Source organism: Pan paniscus, chromosome 4 (genome assembly GCF_029289425.2).
Source record: "Pan paniscus chromosome 4, NHGRI_mPanPan1-v2.0_pri, whole genome shotgun sequence".
Classification (NCBI taxonomy): domain Eukaryota; kingdom Metazoa; phylum Chordata; class Mammalia; order Primates; family Hominidae; genus Pan; species Pan paniscus.
Window position 1 is genome coordinate 74,332,830 of NC_073253.2, and position 21,758 is coordinate 74,354,587.

The 21,758-nt window shown below is 40.2% G+C and overlaps 1 protein-coding gene across 1 annotated transcript in view; it reads left to right on the forward strand.

The window, feature by feature from the left end:
• The first annotated feature begins 5,538 nt into the window (after positions 1-5,538).
• Positions 5,539-21,758, forward strand: part of UGT3A1 (UDP glycosyltransferase family 3 member A1) — a 45,593-nt gene continuing 29,373 nt past the window's right edge. The window contains exons 1-2 of the mRNA XM_003806659.5: positions 5,539-5,781; positions 8,386-8,487. Coding sequence (XP_003806707.4) covers positions 5,688-5,781; positions 8,386-8,487 — 196 coding nt within the window. The 5' untranslated portion in view covers positions 5,539-5,687. The remainder of the gene's footprint in view (positions 5,782-8,385; positions 8,488-21,758) is intronic.

The window sequence follows — 21,758 nt, forward strand, 5'->3', positions numbered from 1 at the left end:
TCTGTATCTGACTGAGACCATAAGTGGGATGGGACATCCTTTAGCAAGTGCTCTGCTTCTGTTGTTAACAGGAAGATTGGGGAAACTAAAAGGAGTTTTACTGCTTTCTGCTCTTTATTCCAATGTTCTTTCTTCTCCCCTAATATTTCCTTCTCTGCTCCACTTCACTTTCCTTGTCACAAGATGATGTTTTAACATTATTGGTGCTAAATTGTGGTACATTGTCAGGACATTTTTTAATTTGGTATTTTTGGTCCCCTGACTCCAATTCTTAAAAAAGTTCGCCTTTTGATGAAAAAGAGATATGGGCATTATGGATGTTGAGGAGATCACAGACCAAAAGATTGACAGGGGCCCCAGGGCATATTAGAAACATATGGGACCTACTTAACGTGTCACACTTAGAGCCTGGATCAAGGGGGTGATTCCATTGAAATGATAAAGTACAAGTTTTGACCTAAAACATGAGATTGTTTTATTAGACACACCCAACATGTTAATTATTTTATTACTCTGAAGAATGAGGTTTCTAAATAAGGTGGGGTTTATCAGAGATATAGTCATGCCTGTGTCAATTAAGTCAGTTGTAAGCTCATGGTTTATTATTATATGAATCTCTCCCAATTTGTTTGTCAGGGTAGAATATTTGGAGAAGCGAAACCCCTGCACTTTCTCGGAGCATCCCTAGTCTTCGTGAGTTGCATTCTCCTGCCTTTTCTTTTGTTTCAGCCTAAGGCAGCCTCGCTTAAGGTATCCTCGTCTTTTACAGTAGTAACAGACTGGGAGGCAAGAGTCTTCAGATGGAGAGAGCTTAAAGTCTTTCTGGGGCTGAGAGGTTTGAGAAGTTAATTGCTTTAGCTGTAAATGCATAACCTGGGCAATCTTCTGTTTCTCCTTTTTTTTTTTTTTTTTTGTCATAGCGCAGGATATTTGATCAGCTAAGTTAACTAGTTCATTAGTCTAGTCATGGCCCAATTTGTCATGTGCCATTTTACAAGGGTGGCTAAATCATCATCTAGTCTGTTTAAGAAATTTGCATTTTATAATGTATTATTTTTTATTGTTTTCAAAGCAATCAACTGACATCCTGCAATACTTAAAGTTTTATCAAAATATGTTAAATAATTTAAAAGTGATTCATTTGGGTTCTGGCAGCATTGTTGGATTTTATTCCAATTCACAACCCTTTGGAACACGGAAGGAATAATATTTAACAGAGCAGTCACTCATTCCCGTGCCTCTTTATGCCTGTCTTCTGGATTTTGGGGTGCTGGTTGTTGGCTCTATTGGGCCTTCAGGGGTTAAATCTGCTATAGGGTCTGACCACTGTGCTTTTTCCAGCCATTCCTTAGCTTTAGCTTCTGAGACCAACATGTAGACTAGCTGATAAAGGTCTGAATGACCTGGGTGATAGGTTCTGATAATGAGCTCATATTTTTGGGCAAAACCAATTGGATCTTTATGGAGGTCAGGAAATTCTTTAACTATGCCTCGTAATTCAGCCTTTGACCAGGGTTGGTAGACAATTGGCAGGGATCCCTTACCTGTTACCGGTTGTTCCTGAAATGGGGCGATCATGAGAGATGTCCCTGTAGGGTCCCTCATTTTCACATCTTCCAGATGAGATGCTGCCATTGGGGCTGTCAGGGAATCATCAGGGAGTGGAGTCTTTGAAGTCAGACTACTGTTGAGTGGTAAACATGGAGGAGAAGGGGGGAACAGATCTGACCTGGAAAGTTCAGAGAGGTCAGGGTAGAGTGAGGGTGGAGGTGGAGGTAGGGGAGGTGCCAATAGCTCTTTAAGAGAGATAAAAGATTACAGAGTTCTTGATGAGCATTTCTAAGTTGTTTGTTGGCCTCCCGTAGGGAGACGAGGCAGTCTTCCTCCCTTTTGCTATTCTCCAGATACCATTGAAAGTAGCTCCCCCATTCTGGCTGTTTAGTTTTTGTGCCTGTGTTTTCCATCCTGGTTCACAGTTACACTAATTTGGGCATATCAAAAGATCCCCATTTAGGCCATTGTAACTTAGAATCTGCTTTAGTTATAGTGGTCCACTTGGTTAAATATTTGCATGACTATTTGCCACAATACCCATCCGGAGTTTCTGAAGGGGGAACTTTATGTTCCTCCGGGGTCTTAGAGACCTTATTCCCCATAATTTAGAGTTCCTTTTTGGATTTCACCAAGTTGGGATGTGTGTTGGACCCCAAATGTGCTGCTTGCAGACCTAGCTTTTCAGGGCCATCACAACCTAAACTGGTTCAGTCCACCCATGTTGCGGCTACCTGGCATATGTGTCAGGGGCTGAAGGTGTGGGAGGGGTCAGCTCCTTATATGAACCTGTCAGCTGAGATTAGACCCTAAGTATGTTCTCCTGAGGGGGAAACCTATTCAGAGGCACTGAACATCTTAGGGAGTGCTTCTCTCCATCACCCTCACGTGATTCTCAGTCACCTGAGAATGCCACAAAAGGCTGAGAGGAGCAAGGTGCTCCTATTTGTTTTTCAGAGTGGAGAATTCCACCCTCATGAGCTAGAGGGTTTGGAGTTGGTCAAACCTGATAGGGGAAAGAACCGAAACACACACACACACACACACACACACACACACACACACAAACCTAGAAACAAACAACAAAACCGTTAAGCAAAACTAACAATAATGACACAAATTATATGATTTCTGAGTGCTCTAAGTGTAAGTGGGAAATTAACACCAGCTGGTTGTTGATGCTAATTTTAGTCATTTAAAAGAATTTGTAAGACAGAATCCCAAACCTGTTCTTTACCTAGTGATGGAGGTCCAAGCTGAAGTCTGCTTTCTGCTGATACAAAAGCAGACAGGCTCACCTTCCTTGATGGAAATGAGTGGAAACTCCCACAAAAAAGGAGTTTTTTTAAACAGCAAATAAACCTCAGACCTCAAGATCCCTGATACAGAAGCAGATAGGCTCACCCTCCTTGAAGGAAACAAGTGGAAACTCCCGTAAAAAAGGAGCTTTTTGTTTGTTTGTTTGTTTTTTTAATAACAGCATATAAACCTCAGACTCCTAGATCCCTGAAAAACTTTGGAAGATCAGGGATCCCTGGAGGAAAGAGATCCTGGACTTCAGAAAATTGTCCTATTGGTTTGGGCTATGAGGTGCCCAAGCCGGAACCAAACACGAGAGATGAGAGGCTGCAGGCTGGGTCACTTTCACTCAGGATCCCTCCATGGTTACTAGATGTCAATAGAGAAAAATGATGAGACAAGCCTCAATCATTTTAGGAGATTTATTTGCCAAAGTTAAGGACGCGCACCAGGAGATAGGTCTATGCCTTTCTCCAAAGATGATTTTGAGGGTTCTAAATTTAAAGGGGAGAGGGTGGGATATTGAGAAGTACACAATTTTCATGTAAGGGGTGGGTAGGGAAAAATAGTCATTCATGCCTTTGTCTGGCTCAGTGAATCTGCATTTTTTTTTTTTTTTGAGACGGAGTCTCACTCTGTCACCAGGCTTGAGTGCAGTGGCTCGATCTTGGCTCACTGCAACCTCCGCCTCCTGGGTTCCAGCGATTCTCCTGCCTCAGCCTCTCGAGTAGCTGGGATTACAGGCACGCTTCACCACGCCCAGCTAATTTTTGTATTTTTAGGAGAGACGGGATTTCACCATCGTGGCCAGGATGGTCTTAATCTCCTGACCTTGTGATCTATCCGCCTTGGCCTGCAAAAGTGCTGGGATTATAGGCGTGAGCCACCGCACCTGGCCAACTTGCATTTTTTATATAAGATGATATAAAACAAATGGAGCAGAGAAAAAAATGCAGGGAATCTGCATTTTTACATAAGATAACATAGACAAAATTGGGCAGATATGCATTTGTGTCTGGTGGGCTGGGGGTGACTGCACCTGTAAAAATAAGCTGTCAATTTGCATTGCCATAGTGAAATTTTAAGAGCTCACTAGGAATTTCCTTGTGGGCAACATATGGGGGAGGTGTGTAGCTTTCCATCTTGTAGCCATCTTATTTAGGAACCAAAAGGGAGACACAGGTTTGTGTGACCCAGTTCCAAGCTTGACTTTTCCCTTTGGTCAAATGAGTTTTGTGTCCCCAAATTTAATTTCCTTTCATAATAACATAAAATTCTCCAAACCAACAGTAACTACTTAATATCATCAAGTATTGTGCTCATTTTTCTCTCATACTCCTATAATTTTTTAGAATTGGTTTAAATCATACTATTTAATATGCTAACACTTCTAATACCTGACCTTTCATATCTCTTTCCTTGTTTGTTTTCTCTTGGCAGCATTTCCCATGAATATATTATGTATTTCATTTCTTACTGTGTTTAGCCTCTGTCTGTCCAGCAAACATATCTGGTGTAATAATTAGCTGTCAGAATAATTGTTGAATAAATGAAGAGCTTGGAGCTTGATAGCAAGTCCTTTATTTTGCTAATGCATTATAAAAGGTATAAGACTAGATGGACTGGAGTCTTGTGAAGCCTGGTAAACCTTCCCCCCTCCACACTTCTCTTTCTCCTTCTCCCTTTCGCTCCCCCAACCCAGTGTGTGTGTGTGAGTGTATGTGTGTGTATGTTTGTGCATCTGTCTGTCTGGCTCTCTCTCTTTCTCATTTCCTCCCTCTCCACAATGGACATGTCTAGGTGAAGGATGCACAAATGTAATGCTTTAAATAAAATGTAATGCTTTAAATTCAGATTAAAAATGTAATACCTGTAGACTGAAGGCAAGAATAGTACAAGCAGAATTCAAGGGCCTATTACAGCCGGTAGATATAATCCATTGAAGGATTTCTCTGTCTGTCTAGAATTGCACTGAAAGCCTTTCCTAAAGTCTTGGTTTGAGGATAGAGAATACAAAGGTGACCATATCTGGTGTAGTGATCCCTGTCTTTCGCAGGGTTGACCCGTCAAGGGGGCAGAATTACAAGCTATTCTCAGTTTGTGCTTTGGGGAGATTATCAAAATATCTCTAGTTCTATTTTATGATACACATTCAGAATCATAGTCTCTGTGTTTGAATTTCAGTCTCCAGGTACAGACCCGGAGTGACTTCCAGAATTAGAACACTACTAGCTCCTCTTCATGAATGTTATCTTCTAAAGAGGCCCTCAGAGAGGGTAGATCAGTTTCCCTTAGGGATTGCCTCTCAGAGACATCTTGAGCTTGGGACACCAGCTAGAGATTTTCAGCAGGTTTCTGGGGAGAATGGGGGCATGGAGATGGCACTATGAGGTAATAGAGGCAGCTGGAAGGGAAGCAGAGTAACATAAGTTCAGACAGCTCCACGAAAGACAGGTGGTTTCCTTGGGGATGGAGCCTTCATTAACGTGATTTACTGAGGCCCCTGTCATTCCTGGCTCTTAGTAAGGATTTTCCAGATAGGACAGCTGTGATTACTCAGGCAGAGAAAGGTTACAGATCAGGTTACCAACCCCCTCCTACTGACTTCAGGTAGTTTGATAGGGTGAGGGCAGATTATCCCATGAAGCATGCACCCAGGGAGGAGGGGCAGCGGGAAAGAGAACGAACAGAAGGGCAAGAGAATTGGCAGGATCCGTCTCCTACCTCTTCCTAGGCCCACAGCCAGTGCCTTTGGAGTACTGAGGCGCACAGAGTCTCTTAGCCCGGCGCAGGGCGCGCAGCCTAGGCTGAGATCCGCCGCTTCTGTGGAAGTGAGCATGGCTGGGCAGCGGGTGCTGCTTCTAGTGGCCTTCCTTCTTTCTGGGGTCCTGCTCTCAGAGGCTGCCAAAATCCTGACAATATCTACACTGGGTGAGTGCTTGGCCGGAGAATTCCCAGACAGGCGCGTCCCGGATCCCCGCACTGCCAGGGCTCCAGCGAACGGCGATTGAACAGAGTTATCCAGGCGATTTTCCAGGCTGGGCTTGCGGACCTGGCTGGAGGAGGGAGAAGCACATCTAGCCATGGGGCAGAGAGGGGCCTCTATTGCTGAGGTGAGGAAGATAGTTTTTGAGAAAAGAGACTCTCCTTTCCTCTCTCTTCTTGTTCAGGACGCGCTCCCCATCCCGCAGGACTGGGGCCAGAAATTTGAGACCAGGACCAGAGTTTGAGTTCCTGGGCTGCCTTCTCCAGAGCGCAGTGGGACTTTCAGAGGCTCACCCTAAGCTCCATGGGGCCGGGAGGTGCACAGTAGCTTCCAGTAGAAACGGTGGTGACCGTTTCCAGCCTCTTGGAGACCAGGGAAAGGCACTCCTGAGGGCAGCACAGCAAATGTTGTGAAGCTGCATCTGGAGCCAGGGTGGCGCAGGCAGGTATTTCACGGCTGCAATGCCAGCGGAGTGTTTTTCTCCAGGGGAAACCTGGAGAACTGCCCAAGGCTGAGGAGAGAACCCAGGTCATTCGGATCTTTTGGAGCCTCCTTCCTTTTACCTGTGCCGCTGACCGTTTTTGAGGGATTCATGAGACTGTTAATTCTGCATTTTGGGCCTCAGTTTTATTTTATTTTTATTTCAAAGGAAGTAGAAGATGAAAGAAAATTATATATGAGCTCGATCCCAGGATCGATCTTCCCCAAGACTTTATTTTAATCCGTAGTGGGCGCTAATGGATTCCTTTTAGATCACGGAGAATCAGGGCTCGTAGAGCTGGAAGGAACCACGGATCATCTAATTTAGTGCCCATTTTGATTTTCTGAGAGGGCAACTGAGGGACAGGGAAGTGAGATGCCTTTCTTAAGAACACATGTGGCCTCCTTAATGTCCCATGAAGAATTGTTTAGGGTTTCTTACCCCAAGACCACGCTCACCACAACTTCCGCTCTGAAGCCGTTTTCACTAAGGATTTTCTTTCTTTCTTTCTTTTTTTTTGAGACGGAGTCTTGCTCTGTCGCCCAGGCTGAAGTGCAGTGGCGCCATCTCAACTCACTGCAAGCTCCGCCTCCCGGGTTCACTCCATTCTCCTGCCTCAGCCTCCCGAGTAGCTGGGCTGGGACTACAGGCGCCCGCCACCACGCCCAGCTAATTCTTTTGTATTCTTTTAGTAGAGACCGGGTTTAACCGTGTTAGCCAGGATGGTCTCGATCTCCTGACCTCGTGATCCGCCCGCCTCAAATCACTAAGAAACTGTGTTAGTTCATTTGAAGCCTTTTCCCCTACTCACTGCTACTGAGTGTTAGTAGCAGTGAAGCAACAGAGCTTCTTAACTTCTTGAAAGTACACAGCCCTCCTTCCTCAGACTTCAAGAGGGAGCTGGTGTCGTTTCTGAATCCAGACGCTGGAATCCTGGTCTTTGCCCCAGAAAGCCATTTGACTCCTTAAGACCCACTATGAATGGCTGTTTCTGTGAGGACCCCTTCTTCCTGAGTCCCTGTTCTTACATGGATTAAAATGTGAGCAAGACCGTTGCAGATTTGTACTTTATACATCCTTTGTTGCTTTAGACTATTCAAGTCTGGGTATAAGTAGACTGAGTCATTCAGAGAGCTGCGCACTATTTCTCTACTCCCCTTCCACCTCCATCCTCAAACTCTTGGCATTTTTCCATTAATTTCTCTTCTGATCTTTCTTTTTCTGCTGCTGAGAACCTTAGCTTCCAGTGAAGGGTCTGTGTTGGAACATGCACTAAGAGAAGATATTAACGTGATAAAACTTTTACCTCTTTTGAGAACCAAGCTTCTCTTTCCTTAGCATGGTAGGATTTTCCTAGAATCAGTGATTCTTTAGTTTCTGGTGCAACCAGGATCTATAGGCCCACCCCAAGGGCTCCACAGTTGTCCTCAAATATCTTAATTATAAGTTGTACATTGGCCCAAATTGAGTAATTTCCTGCCAAATACATTTTAATCACAAAGATTTGGGCTCTAAGTAGTAGCTTCTGTCCAATGGCAGTTTCTTAGACTCACCTTGTAACTTCTATATTTCTGTCTCCTACAGTAGCATACTTTTCCAGAATAGGATGAAAGATAGCTCTGACTGATTGCCCATTAGGAACTCTTCATACTAATGTACACACTACTGTGCTGTATTTTCTATTATTGCAGTTATATTTTGGAGACAATGTCTCTCTAAGGCCCCAAGTAACATGCAGCACGTACCTTAAGATGAGCAACTTTTACAGGCGTAATCACAGAGAAGCTCATTACACTGACATGGAGTCTTTGAGCCACAAGCGGAAATCTTTGATGGAGGATTGCCACAGGTCCCGAACATAGGACAGGAAGGCTTTGGATGCATGTACTGGGCATTACCCAAAGTGAGGTTGAGGAACAGGAAGCGCTTATCTCCATCTGCTCACTGTTCACCTTTCCTCTTCCCTATACTTTTTCTGCTGAATTTCCATTCCCTCCTGCCTACTCCCATATTGTCATCAGAAACTCTATTTTCATCTTTACAAAAAGACATTGTGCATTGTTTCTAGGTGGAAGCCATTACCTACTGTTGGACCGGGTGTCTCAGATTCTTCAAGAGCATGGTCATAATGTGACTATGCTTCATCAGAGTGGAAAGTTTTTGATCCCAGGTATCTTTTTTAAAAACTAATTTTTATATTATTTTACTCTAAGCAAAAAGTGATAATATATTTTTTATACAGCTGCATAGTAAAAACTTCTTTGAATCTAGTCTTATTTCAGGATGAATAAATGTGTGTGTGGGTGTGTGTTCATGTTAAGTATTGGAATTCTTATTGGGTCTGTAGACTAAGACTTCACATAACATACTTCTGTATTTTACCACTTACCTGGGTGTCATTCTATTCTAGACAACTCTCCACACATTATTATTAATTATTTTGAGGAATACTACACAATGGTATGGCTTAAAGTTTTTTTGAACAGAAATGTTTAGCCATATTTCAGGCTTTTATTATGTAAGTATAGAAGTTCTTCTTATCCCACAGGTTACTTTCTATTCTTGAGAGACTTGAAATTTATGAAAGATTTCCCAGGGAGTCTCTTAATTATTAACTAAGATGAGAATATATGATTAACACAACCTCATATGCTTGAAAAATTTGTAGCTATGCATAAGTTGTACATAGTGATGTCAGAAGTTTTTAATTGATTCATTTCCTCCAAAGAATTGTAACTAAAATGAAACTCATAAATTCCTGTTGACAGACAAGGAGACGGAGGTCCAGGGAACTGAAATAATTTGTTTAATGTCAAATGAAAAATTAATAACAGAGTTGGGCGAATCTGGGTCTTCAGGCTCTGGGTTTCTCAATCTGAGGGTTTCTGAAGCTTTGAACAACATCAAAAATTAACCATCTTGGGAGAAAAAGTCTGAGTCATTATAAAATTCTGAAGGTAAACTTCAGGCCTTGTTAATGTTTAGGTAGTTTTAATGCACTTTTGATCACCTTCTAGATTGAGTTTTGGAATGTTCACTGAATATCCTTTTTATACATTTCCCTTTGTATCTGCCTTATAGTGTCTGATTTCTCAGCAGTAATATATGGTCATCTTATTTTGGTGGTTCCAATAGCTTTTGACAAACTGCTGAAAGCTATAGACCCACTACTTTAACAGACCATGCACACCAAAATCTACAAATGATTCTGTGGATTCATGAATCTGTTCAGCTTTATCTTTGGGTTCAAGTGTTGGGCTTCAAGTGTTCTAGAGTTTCTTTCAGTATTCCTCAATCTTTGGACATTTCTGCGGTTGAGATGAAATATTCTTCCTTCTAGTTTGCAGTAGTATTTGGGTAGAGCTCTGAAAGTAGGAAAAGCACTTGATTGGGTTGTTTTTGATAGTCTGATAGCCAAATCAGTGTATTGAAATACTTGTACATTTGTAACTACATGTTTCCATCACTTCCTTATTTAAAACTTTAATAAATAAGTGACTTCAGGGATACTGAAGAAGTGTAGGTTTTTTGTGCTCACGTGCAGTATTTTTCCAACTCATAACTGAAATCTCAAGTATAGGATAGCAGCCTAAAGGAGAACATAATTATTTGAGGTTCTGACTCTTTTTCCTTTTAAAAAAATTTATACATTTTTATTGCTGCATAATAGATGTACATATTTTCAGGGTGCATGTGATAATACATTTATATAATTTGTAAGGATCAAATCAGTGTAATTGGGATATGCACGACCTTAAATATTTGTTTTTTCTTTATTCTAGAAACATTCAAACTATTCTCTTCTAGCTACTTTGAAACATACAATAGATTATTGTAAACTATAGTCACCCTACTGATCTATCAAACACTAGATCTTATTTCTTCTGTAAAGCTATAGATATGTACTCATTAATCAACCTCTATCCATATCCCCTGTCCACTACCATTTCCGGTCTCTAGTAATCACCAATCTACTCTCTACTTTCATAAGATCCTCTTTTGTAAGCTGCTACATATGGGTGAGAACATTGGATATTTTTCTTTCTGTGCTTGGCTTATTTCACTTAATATAATGGCCTCTAATTCAATACATGTTGCTGTAAATGACACAATTTCATTATTTTCTATAGCTGAATAATATTTCATTGTGGATTTAAATCACATTTTCTTTATCCGTTGTCCACTGATGTGCACTAAGGTTGATTGCTTTACTTTGGTTATTGTAAACAGTGCTGCAATAAACATGGGAATGCAGCTATCTCTTCGATATATTGACTTTTTTTCTTTTGGATTATATATCTAGTAGTGGAATTGCTGCATCATATGGTAGTCTGTCTTTAGTTTTTTGAGGAATCTTGATAGAGTTTTCCATAGCAGCTGTACTAATTTACAGTGTATGAGGGTTCCCCTTTCTTGACTTTCTTGTCAGCATTCATTATTCCGTTTTTCAGATAAAAGCCATTTTAACTGTGATGAGATGATATCACATTGTGATTTTGATTTGCATTTTTCTGAGGATAAATAATGCTGAACATTTTCTTATGTATCTGTTGGTTATTTTGAGAAATGTCTATTCAGATCTTTTTCCCATTTTTAACTATTTATTTGCTATTAGGTTGTTTGAGCTGTTTATATATTCTGGTTATTAATCCATTGTGAAAAGAATAGTTTGCAATTATTTTCTCCATTCTTTGGGTTGTCTTTTCATTTTGTTGACTGTTTCCTTTGCTGTGCAGAAGCTTTTTGGCTTGATGTAATCCCATTTGTCTATTTTTGCTTTGGTTGCCTGTACTTTTGATGTCTAACTAAAAAAGTCTTTGCTGAGACCAATGTCTTGGAATAGTTCCTCAATGTCTTCTTCTAGTAGTTTCATAGTTTTAAGTCTTAGAATTAAGTTTTAAATCCACTCTGACCTTATTTTTTTGTATGGTGAGAGACAGTGGCTTGGTTTTGTTCTTTGTGTATATCCAGTTTTACAGATTCTCCAGCACCATTTATTGTAAAGACTATCCTTTCCTCATTATATGTTCTTGGCATCTTTGTTGAAGATAAGGTTGCTATACATGTGTAGGTTTTTATCTGGGCTCTTCTGTTCCATTGGTCTATGTGTCTGTTTTCATGCCAGTACCATGCTGATTAGGTTATACTATACGTTTGCAGTATATTTTGAAGTCATGTAGTTTGATGCCTCTGGCTTTCATCTTTTTGCTCAGGATTGCTTTGGTTACTCAGGATCTTTTATGGTTCCATATACATTTTATAATTTTTTTCTATTTCTGTGAATAATGTCATTGATATTTTGATAATAATTGCATTGAATTTGTAAGTTTGCTTTGGGTAGTATTGGCATTTTAACAATATTTATTCTTCTAGTCCATGAACAAGGAATAGCTTTCTATTTATTGTGTCCTCTTCAGTTTCTTTCAGTGGAGTTTTATAGTTTTCCATATATATCTTTTACATCTTTTGTTAAATTGATTTCTAGGTATTTTATATTTTTTGTAGCTATTATAAATGGAATTTCTTTATTGCTTTCTTTTTCAGGTTGTTTGCTGTTGGCATATGGAAATGCTACTGGTTTTTGTACTTTGATTTTTTATCATGCAACTTTACTGAATTTGCTTATGAATTCTAATAGTTTTTTGCTAGGGTCTCTAGGTTTTTTAAGTATAAAATCATGTCTTCTGTGAAAAAGGCTAATTTGACTACCTCCTTTCCAATTTGGATGTCTTTATTTATTTCTCTTGCCTAACTTCTCTGTCCAGAACTTCCACTATGATGTTGAATAAAAGTAGTGAAAGTGGGCATCCTTGTCTTATTTCAGATCTTAGAGGAAAGGCTTTCAGTTTTTTGCTATTCGATATGATTTTAGTTGTGGTGTGTCATATATAGCCTTTATGATTTTGAGGTATGTTCCTTCTATACCTAGTTTGTTGAGGGTTTTTTTTTAAATCATAAAAAGGTGTTGAATTTTACTGAATGCTTTTATGCATCTATTGAAATTATCATATGGTTTTTGTTCTTGGTTCTGTTTATGTGATGTATCATGTTTGTTGATTTGCATATGTTGAACTACTCTTGCATCCCTGGGATGAATCCCACTTGATCATGGTGAATGATCTTTTTAATGTGTTGTTGAATTTGTTTTGCTAGTATTTTGTTGAGGATTTTTGCATCTATCTTCATCAGTTATATTGGCCTATAGTGTTTTTTTTCTTATTATGCCCTTGTCTGATTTTGGTATCAGAGTATGGCTGGCCCTATAGAATGAGTTTGAAAATAGCCCCTGATCTTTAATTGTTTTGAAGTCTTTCAGTAGAATTGGTTTCGTTATTTGGATGTTTGATAGAATTCATCAGTGAATTCATCAGGTTTTGGGCTTTTCTTTAATGAGAGACTCTATTATGGCTTTGATTTCATTCCTCATCATAAGTTTGTTGAGGTTTTCTATTTCTTGATTGCTCAGTCATGGTAGGTTTTACGTGCCTTGGAATTTATACTTTTCTTCTAGTTTTTCCAATTTGTTGGCATATTGTTGTTTGTAATAATATAGAGACTTTTAATGCTTCTTTGTATTTCTGTGGCCTCTGTTGTTATATCTTTTTTTCTGTTTCTGATTTTTTTTTTTGGATCTTCTTTTTTTATTTTTTAGTCTGGTGTATTAATCTGTTTTCACATTACTGTAAAGAACTGCCTGAGACTGGGTAATTTATGAAGAAAAGAGGTGTAATTGACTCACAGTTCCACACGATGTATAGGAAGCATGGCTGGGAGGCCTCAGGAAACTTACAATTGTGGCAGAAGGTGAAGAGAAAGCAAGCACATCTTACCATGGTGGAGCAGGAGAGAGAGAAGGCAAGGGAGGAGGTGCTACACATTTTCAAACATCCAGATCTCATGAGAACTCAATCACTGTCAAAAGAAGAGCAAGGGGAAATCTGCACACATGATCCAATCACCTCTCAGCAGGCCTGTCCTCCTTCACTAAGGATCACAACTTGAGATGAGGTTGGGTGGGAACACAAAGCCAAGCCATGTCATTCCGCCCCTGGCCCCTTCCAAATCTCATGTCCTTCTTACAACTCAAAACAAAACCATGCCATTTCAACAGTCCTCAAAATCTTAACTCATTCCAGCCTTAATTCAAAAGTACAAGTCCAAAGTCTCATCTGAAGCAAGACGAGTACCTTCTGCCTATGAGCCTTTTAAATCTAAAACAATTCAGTTACTTCCAAGACACCATGAGAGGATAGGCATTAGGTAAATATTCCCATTCCAAATGGGAGAAATTGTCCTAAACAAAGGGACTATAGGCCCCATGCAAGTCTGAAACCCAGCAGGGAAGCCATTAAATCTTAAAGCGCCAAAATAATTTCCTTTGATTCCATGTCTCACATCCAGGGCATGCTGATGCAAGGGGTGGGCTTGCAAGGCCTTGCATAGCTCTGCCCCTGTGGCTCTGCAAGGTATAGCCCCTATGGCTGCTTTAATGATCTGTTGTTGAGTGCCTGCAGCTTTTCCAGGAGGATGGTTCTACAATTCTGGTTTCTGGAGGACAGCTCCACTAGGCAATGCCCCAGTGGGGACTTTGTGTGAGGGCTTCAGCCCCACATTTCTCCTCTGCACTGCCCTATTAGAGGTTCTCCATGAGGGCTCCACCCCTGCAGCAGACTTCTACCTGGACATGAAGGCATTTTCATATATCCTCTGAAAACTAGGTGGAGGCTTCCAAATCTCAACTCTAGCCTTCTGCACATGTGCAGGCCTAACTCCACATGGAAACCACCAAGTCTTGGGGCTTGTACCCTCTGAAGCAATGACTTAGCTGTACCTGGGCCTCTTTTAGCTGTGGCTGGAGCTGGAACAGCTAGGGGTGCCATGCCCCAAGGCTGAACAGAGCAGTGGGGTCCTGGGCCTAGCCCACAAAACCATTTTCCCCTCCTAGGCCTCTGGGCCTGTGATTGTAGGGGCTGCCATGAACTCTCTGACATGCCCTAGAGATATTTTCCCCATTGTCTTTGTTACTAACATTTGGCTCCTCTTTACTTATGCAAACTTCTGCAGGTATCTGCTTGAATTTCTCCCCAGAAAATGGGTTTTTCTTTTCTACCACATGGTCAGGTGGCAAATTTTTCAAATGTTTATGCTATATTTCCCAGTGAAATATAAGTTCTCTTTTCTTATGCAAATGAACATGGGCTTTTAGAAGCAGCCAGACCATGTCTTGAATGCTTTGCTGCTTAGAAATTTCTTCAGCCAGATATCCTAATCATCTCTCTCAAGTTCAAAGTTTCACAGATCTCTAGAGCAAGGTCACAGTGCCACCAGTTTCTCTGCTAAAGCATAGAAAGAGTGACCTTTCTTCAGTTCCCAATAAGTTCGTCATTTCCATCTGAGACCACCTCAGCCTGGATTTCATTGTCCATATCACTATCAGCATTTTGGTCAAAATCATTCAACAAGTCTCCAGAAAGTTCCAAACTTTTCCACATCTTCCTGTCTCCTTCTGAATCCTCCAAACTGTTCCAACCTCTGCCTATTACCCAGTCGCAAAGTCATTTCCACATTTTCAGGTATCTTTATAGCAATGCCTCACTTCTCTGGTACTAATTATCTGTATTAGTATATTTCTACACTGCTATAAAGAACTACCTGAGACTGGGTAATTTATGAAGAAAAGAGGTATAATTGACTCACAATTCCACAGGCTGTACAGGAAGCGTAGCTGGGAGGCCTCAGGGAACTTACTATTACAGCAGAAGGCAAAGGGAAAGCAAGAATGTCTTACCATGGTGGAGAAGGAGAGGAAAATGAGCAAAGGAGGAAGTGCTGTACACACTTTCAAACAACAAGATATTGTGAGAACTCATTCACTATCATGAGAACAACCAGGGGGAAATCTACCCCCATAATCCAATCATCTCTCACCAGCTCCCTCTTCCAATACTAAGGATTGCAATTTGTGATAAGATTTGGATGGGAACACAGCCACACCATATCATCTGGCTAAAGATTTATTGATTTTGTTTATCCTTTTAAAAAATCAACTTTTTGTTTCATTGATCTTTGTTTTAGTCTCTATTTCATTTATTTCTGCTCTGATGTTTTTACTTTTTTCTTTCTTCTGATTTTGGGCTTTTTTTTGTTTTTATTTTTAGAGTTCCTTGAAGTGTATCATTAGATTGTTTATATGAAGCCTTCCAAACTTTTTAATATAGACATTTATTGCTATCAACTTAACTCCAGTGTTTCTTTGTTGATTTTATGTCTAGATAATCTGTCCATTACTGAGAGTGGGAAGTTGAAGTCCCCTACTGTTATATATTGCAGTCTATCTCTCTCTTTATATCTATTAATGTTTGCTTTGTATACTTGGGAGCTCTGGTGTGAGGTGCACAGATATGTAAAATTGTTATATCTTTTTGCTGAACTGACCCTTTAATCCTTCTATAGAGACCTTCTTTGTCTCTTTTTACAGTCTTTTATTGGTATTCTTTTTTCTTTTTTTTTGACAGAGTCTTGCTCTGTCAGCCAGGCTGGAGTGCAATGGCACAATCTTAGCTCACTGCAACCTCTGTCTCCTGGCCTCAAGCGATTCTTCTGCCTCAGCCTCCCAAGTAGCTGGGATTACAGGCATGTGCCACCACACCCAGCTAATTTTGGTATTTTTAGTAGAGGCGGGGTTTCACCATGTTGGCCAGGCTGGTCTCGAACTCCTGACCTCAGATAATCCACCCACTTCTGCCTCCCAAAGTGTTGGGATTACCAGCATGAGCCACCGTGCCCGACCATATTCTATTTAATCTGATATGTAAGTATAGAATTCCTGCTCTCTTTTGGTTTCCAGTTGCATGACATATGTTTTCCCATCCCTTCACTTTTACTCTACTGTGTCTTTATGGGTGCAGTGGGTTTCTTTTTATGTAGCATATAGTTGAGTCTTGTTTCTTTCTCCATCCAGCTATATGCCTTTTAATTGGAGAATTGAATCTATTTACATTCAGTGTTTTTTTTGATATGTAATTACTTACTATTGCCATTTTGTTGCTTGTTTTCTGGTTGTTTTGTAACTTTCTTTCTTTCTTTCTTTCTTTCTTTCTTTCTTTCTTTCTTTCTTTCTTCCTTTCTATTGTCTTCATTTGTGGCTAAGTTGTTTCCTCTGGCAGCATGTTTAATTCATTGTGTTTTATTTTTAATGAATCCTATTATAAATTTTTGCATTGTGGTTGCTGTGAGGCTTCTAAAAATCTTATAGACATAACAAATTATTTTAAATAAATGACAACTTAGGTCACAAAGAACAGAATACAAACAACAACCAAAAAGAGAAAGAAGACCTCTGCACTTTAACTTCATCTCTCCCTCATTTTGACTTTATGCTAGCTCAATGTGTATACTTTTATATTGTCTATCTATTAATAGGTTGCTGTGGCTATTATTTTGTTTTCAATAGATTTGTCTTTTGGGCTTCATACTAGAGTAATGAGTGGGTTTCACACCACAATTACCATATAGAGTATTCTGGGTGTGTCCATGCACTTAATCTTACCAGTGGATTTTATACCTTCAAGTATTTTATTTTTGCATGTTAGCGTTTTTTTTTTCTTTCCCAGATTGGAGAGCTCTCTTTAGCCTTTCTTATAAGACAGATCTGGTAATCTAGTAGTGGTGAATTCCCGCAGCTTTTATCTGGGAGATACTCTATCTCTCTTTCGTATTGGAAGAATAGCTTTACTGGATACAATATTCTTGGGAAACAGGTGTTTTTCTTTCAGCACTTTGAAAATGTCATTTTACTCTCCCTGGCATGTATGGTTTCCATTGTGAAGTCTATTTTCAGATGAATTAGACCTCTTTTGTATGCTACTTGGTACTTTTCTCTTGGTGCTTTTGGGATCCGCTCTTTGTCCTTGATCTTTGAGAGTTTATTATATACCTTGGGGTAGTTTTATTTGGGTCTGTTTTGTATTCTCTGACCTTCCTTTTCCTGGATATTTATCACCTTTTCAAGTTTTGGAAACTGTTGTGTTATTATTTATTTGAAGAAGATTTCTATCCCTTGCTCTTGCCCAACTCCCTCTTGAACACCAATACTTTTTAGATTTGGTCTTTTGAGGTAATTTTATATACCTTGTAAGTAATCTTTGTTCCATTTCATTCTTTTTTTTCTCTTTTTAATCCTCTGACTTTATATTTTCAAATAGCCTGTTTTTGAGCTTACTGATTCTTTCCTTTACTTGATCCATCTTGCTGTTGAATATCTCTAATGAATTATTCAGTTCAGCAAATGGGTTTCTCAGTTCCAACATTTGTTTCATTTTTTCCTATTATTTCATTTAAAACATTTTTTAGAGATAGGTCTTGTTCTGTCACCCAGGCTGGAGTACAGTGGTGGTGCAATCATAGCTCATTGCAGCCCTAAACTTCTGAGTTCAAGAGATCCTCTGCCTTAGCCTCCTGAGTAGCTGGGACTATAGGCCTGTGCCAACACATCCAGCTAATTTATTTTTTGATTTCTTTTTTTTTTTTTTTTTGAGATGGAGTCTTGCTCTGCTGCCCAGGCTAGAGTGCAGTGGTGCAATCTTGGCTCACTGCAACCTCCACCTCCCAGGTTCAAGCAATTCCCCTGCCTCAGCCTCCCAAGTAGCTGGGACTAAAGTTGCACACCACCATGTCCACCTAATTTTTTTTTTTTTTTGTATTTTTAGTAGAGACGGGGTTTCACCATGTTGGCCAGACAGGTCTCGAACTCCTGACTTCAGGAGATCCACCCACCTTGGCCTCCCAAAGTGCTGGGATTACAGGTGTGAGCCACCATGCCCAGCTGCTTTCTTTTTTTTACAGATGGGGTCTCTCTATGTTGCCCAGGCTGGTCTTGAACTCCTGGCCTCAAGCAATCCTCCCACCTCAGCTTCTGAGTAGCTGGCATTATAGGCATGAGCCACTGTGACTGGCCTAATTCAGTATTTTAAATTAAATTTCTCTGATAAATTTCTGAATTACTTTTCTGTGATATCTTGGAGATTGGTGAATTTCTTTAAAGCTGCTCTTTTGAATTCTTGGTCAGAGAGTTTACATATTGCCATCTTATTAGGGTCAGTCACTGATGTATTGCTGTGTCTGTCTGGGGAGGTCATGGTTCTCTATTTCATGTTGTTTCTTGTGGATATAGGTCTATGTCTTTGCATTGAAGGATTAGTTATTTTTTCCAGTTTTCTTTGTCTGTCTTGTCTTGGTTTCAGTTGGATATGTTTGGTTAGAGATTCTTTGCACTTTACCTGTTGATTTCTTTTTCTTGCTTTTTTCTTTTCCTACTAGGTTGCTGCCTCCTTTTCAGCTCTAGATAGCACCTTAATCCCAGGTTTGCCTTGGTTCTGGCACAATCAGAGTGCCACTCATCCTGAATGGAGAAAGTCCCAAAAGGGATATCTTGGTAGTGTAGGAAGGCTGGTTAGGGATTTGTGTCCAGAAAACCTGTGGAATGGAGCTTCTACAGCATGGTATTGCTGAACATCCACTCTGATTTGGCATCTCCTTTGACTGAGTTACACAGCAGAGTATCCAGAGTTGGGAATGGTAGTCCTGCCTCCTCCCTTTGTCTCTGGGCTCCCTTTGTCCCTGTCCTCAAGGCTATTTCTCCTTTCAGACACTCTCAGTGCTTCTTGTGGGTTGAGGCAGGGACAGGTCTTCTGTCAGAGGACCCAAGATAGTGGGGAAGTTGGTTGTCCACCTCGACTTCACTTTTTTCAGTGTAAAACTGAGAGACAGGGGAAAATTTTCGGCATGCTTGGTGCTGGGCAGATATGGGGGACGGGCATCATATATATGGAATTTCACTTGTCTTAATGTCTATTTGGAGTTTTTTCACTCTTCTGTGGCCCTTGGAATTGTCTCATTCTCATATTTGAGTTCTGGGATATTGCTGGTGATAATCTCAGCATTGTATATTTATTTTTGGTTTTCTGTAATTGCGGAGTGAAGCTAGCTTGATTCTATGATGCCATTTTGGAACCAGAAGGCCTCTTTTTCTTTCTTTCTTTCTTTAAGACAGTTTTCTGTACCTCACCATCTACCTGGTATACTTTTCTCCAAGCAACAGGTCCTCATTGTTTTTGGGTGACTGCCCAAGTTACATCAGTGATCTTCATGGGCTGACTCCAAACACTCAGGCCAGTGATTTTCTTCTCCTGACCAGAAAATTCTCATCCTGACCAGCAGGTCAGTTTTGACTTTTTTTAGTAACTAGGTAGGAGAGCAGATCAATAGCTAATATAAGGAAATCCCTGATTTTAATTCAGATTTCTAATTGGGCCACTGGGCTTTTCTCTTTATTAGTGGTGTTCACCATAGCCCTGAGGAGTGAAATGTACAACATCTTTATCTGTCATAAAAGGTAAAGTAAATTTCATATTGTTAAGATTTATGGAACTTAATAAAGTAAAATTGTCTTTCTTCTGAATATCAGAACCCATGGATAGATAATGACAGGAGTTAGACAGATAATGATCAAAATGGCATACTTTTCCCAGCTGCTTGGAAAGCTTATCTTTAGATCTTTACTAAATATCAAGAGTTGAATCAAAGATGAGTAGGGATTTGTAGAGAGGCCTTGTATGATGTCTGGGTATTATTCTACTTGATTATTTCTGGTAGTCATTCCTGGCCATGGTAGTGTTCTGACATATATGTACTGAGCTGTTCTCGGGAAGATCCCAACTTGACTTTTCTCTCTACAGCTCTCTCCCCTCTGGTATTGTTTTGTGAATTCTGTCTGCCTTGTTTTCTCTGAAATCTGAATCCATTCTCCTCCATTTAGGGAGAAGGCCTGGCCAGATGTGGCTACCTTCTCCATGAGCTCTATTATGAAAATGTTATCCAGTCAGTAATAAATGTTCTGCACTGACTGGTGTCCAGTATTTAGAAACAATTTTTTTTCATAGATTCTGTCTTCTTTATTTTTAGTTGTTTAAAGTAGGAAGGTAAATCTGCTCTATTACTTCCTCATGGCCACAGATTGAACTTCCTTTTCTTCATTTTTAAAACATTTTACAGAAGTAATATTGACTTATAAATAATAAACTGCATATATGTAAAGTATACAATTTGAAGCTGGGCACAGTGTGATATGTTTTGACTGTGTCCCCACCAGAATCTCATCTTGAATTCCCACATGTTGTGGAAGAAACCTGGTGGGAAGTAATTAAATCATGAGGACAGGTCTTTCCTGTGCTATTCTTGTGATAGTGAATAAGTCACATGAGACCTGATGGTCTTAAGAAAGGGGAGTTTCCCTGCACAAGCTCTCTCTCTCTTGCCTGCTGCGATGTAAGACATGCCTTCTGCCTTCTGCCATGATTGTGGGGCCTCCCCAGCTATGTGGAACTGTGAGTCCATTAAATATCTTTTTCTTTGTAAATTACCCAGTCTCAGGTATGTCTTTATCAGCAGCATGAAAGCAGACTAATACAGTAAATTGGTACTAGTAGAGTGGGGTGCTGCTGTAAAGATACCCAAAAATGTGGAAGTGACTTTGGAATTGGGTAACAGGCAGAGGTTGGAACAGTTTGGAGGGCTCAGAAGGAGACAGGAAGATGTGGGAAAGTTTGGAACTTCCTAGAGACTTGTTGAATTTTTTTAACAAAAACAATGATAGTGATATGGACAATGAAGTCCACGCTGAGGTGGTTTCAGATAGAGATGAGGAACTTATGAGGAACTGAAGCAAAGGTCACTCTTTGCCCCTGCCCTAGAGATTTGTGGAACTTTGAACTTGAGGGAGATGATTTAGGGTATCTGGTGGAAGAAATTTCTAAGCAGCAAAGCATTCAAGATGTGACTTGGGTGATTTTAAAAGCATTCAGTTTTATAAGTTTATAAGGGAAGCAGAGTATAAAAGTTCAAAAAATTTGCAGACTGACAATGTGATAGAAAAGAAAATCTCATTTTCTGAGGAGAAATTTAAGCTGCTGCAGTAATTGCATAAGTAAGGAGAAGCCAAGTGTTAATCCCCAAGACAGTGGGGAAAATGTCTCCAGGGCATGTCTGTGGAAAAACCATAGACACTCAGCTGCTGCCCATGAAACCAACTGGGATGGAGTCTATACCTTGCAAAGACACAGGCTGCCCAAGACCATGAGAACCTACCTCTTGCATCAGTGTGACCCAGATGTGAGGCACAGATTCAAAGGAGATCATTTTGGAGCTTTTAGATTTGACCGCCCTGTTGGATTTTTGATCTGCATGAGATCTGTAGCCCCTTTGTTTTGGCAAATTTCTTCCATTTGGAATGGCCCTATTTACCCATTGCCTCTACCCTCATTGTATCTAGGAAGTAACTAACTTGCTTTTGATTTTACAGGCTCATAGGCAGAAGGGACTTGTCTTGTCTCAGATGAGACATTGGACTGTGGACTTTTGAGTTAATGCTGAAATGAGTTAAGA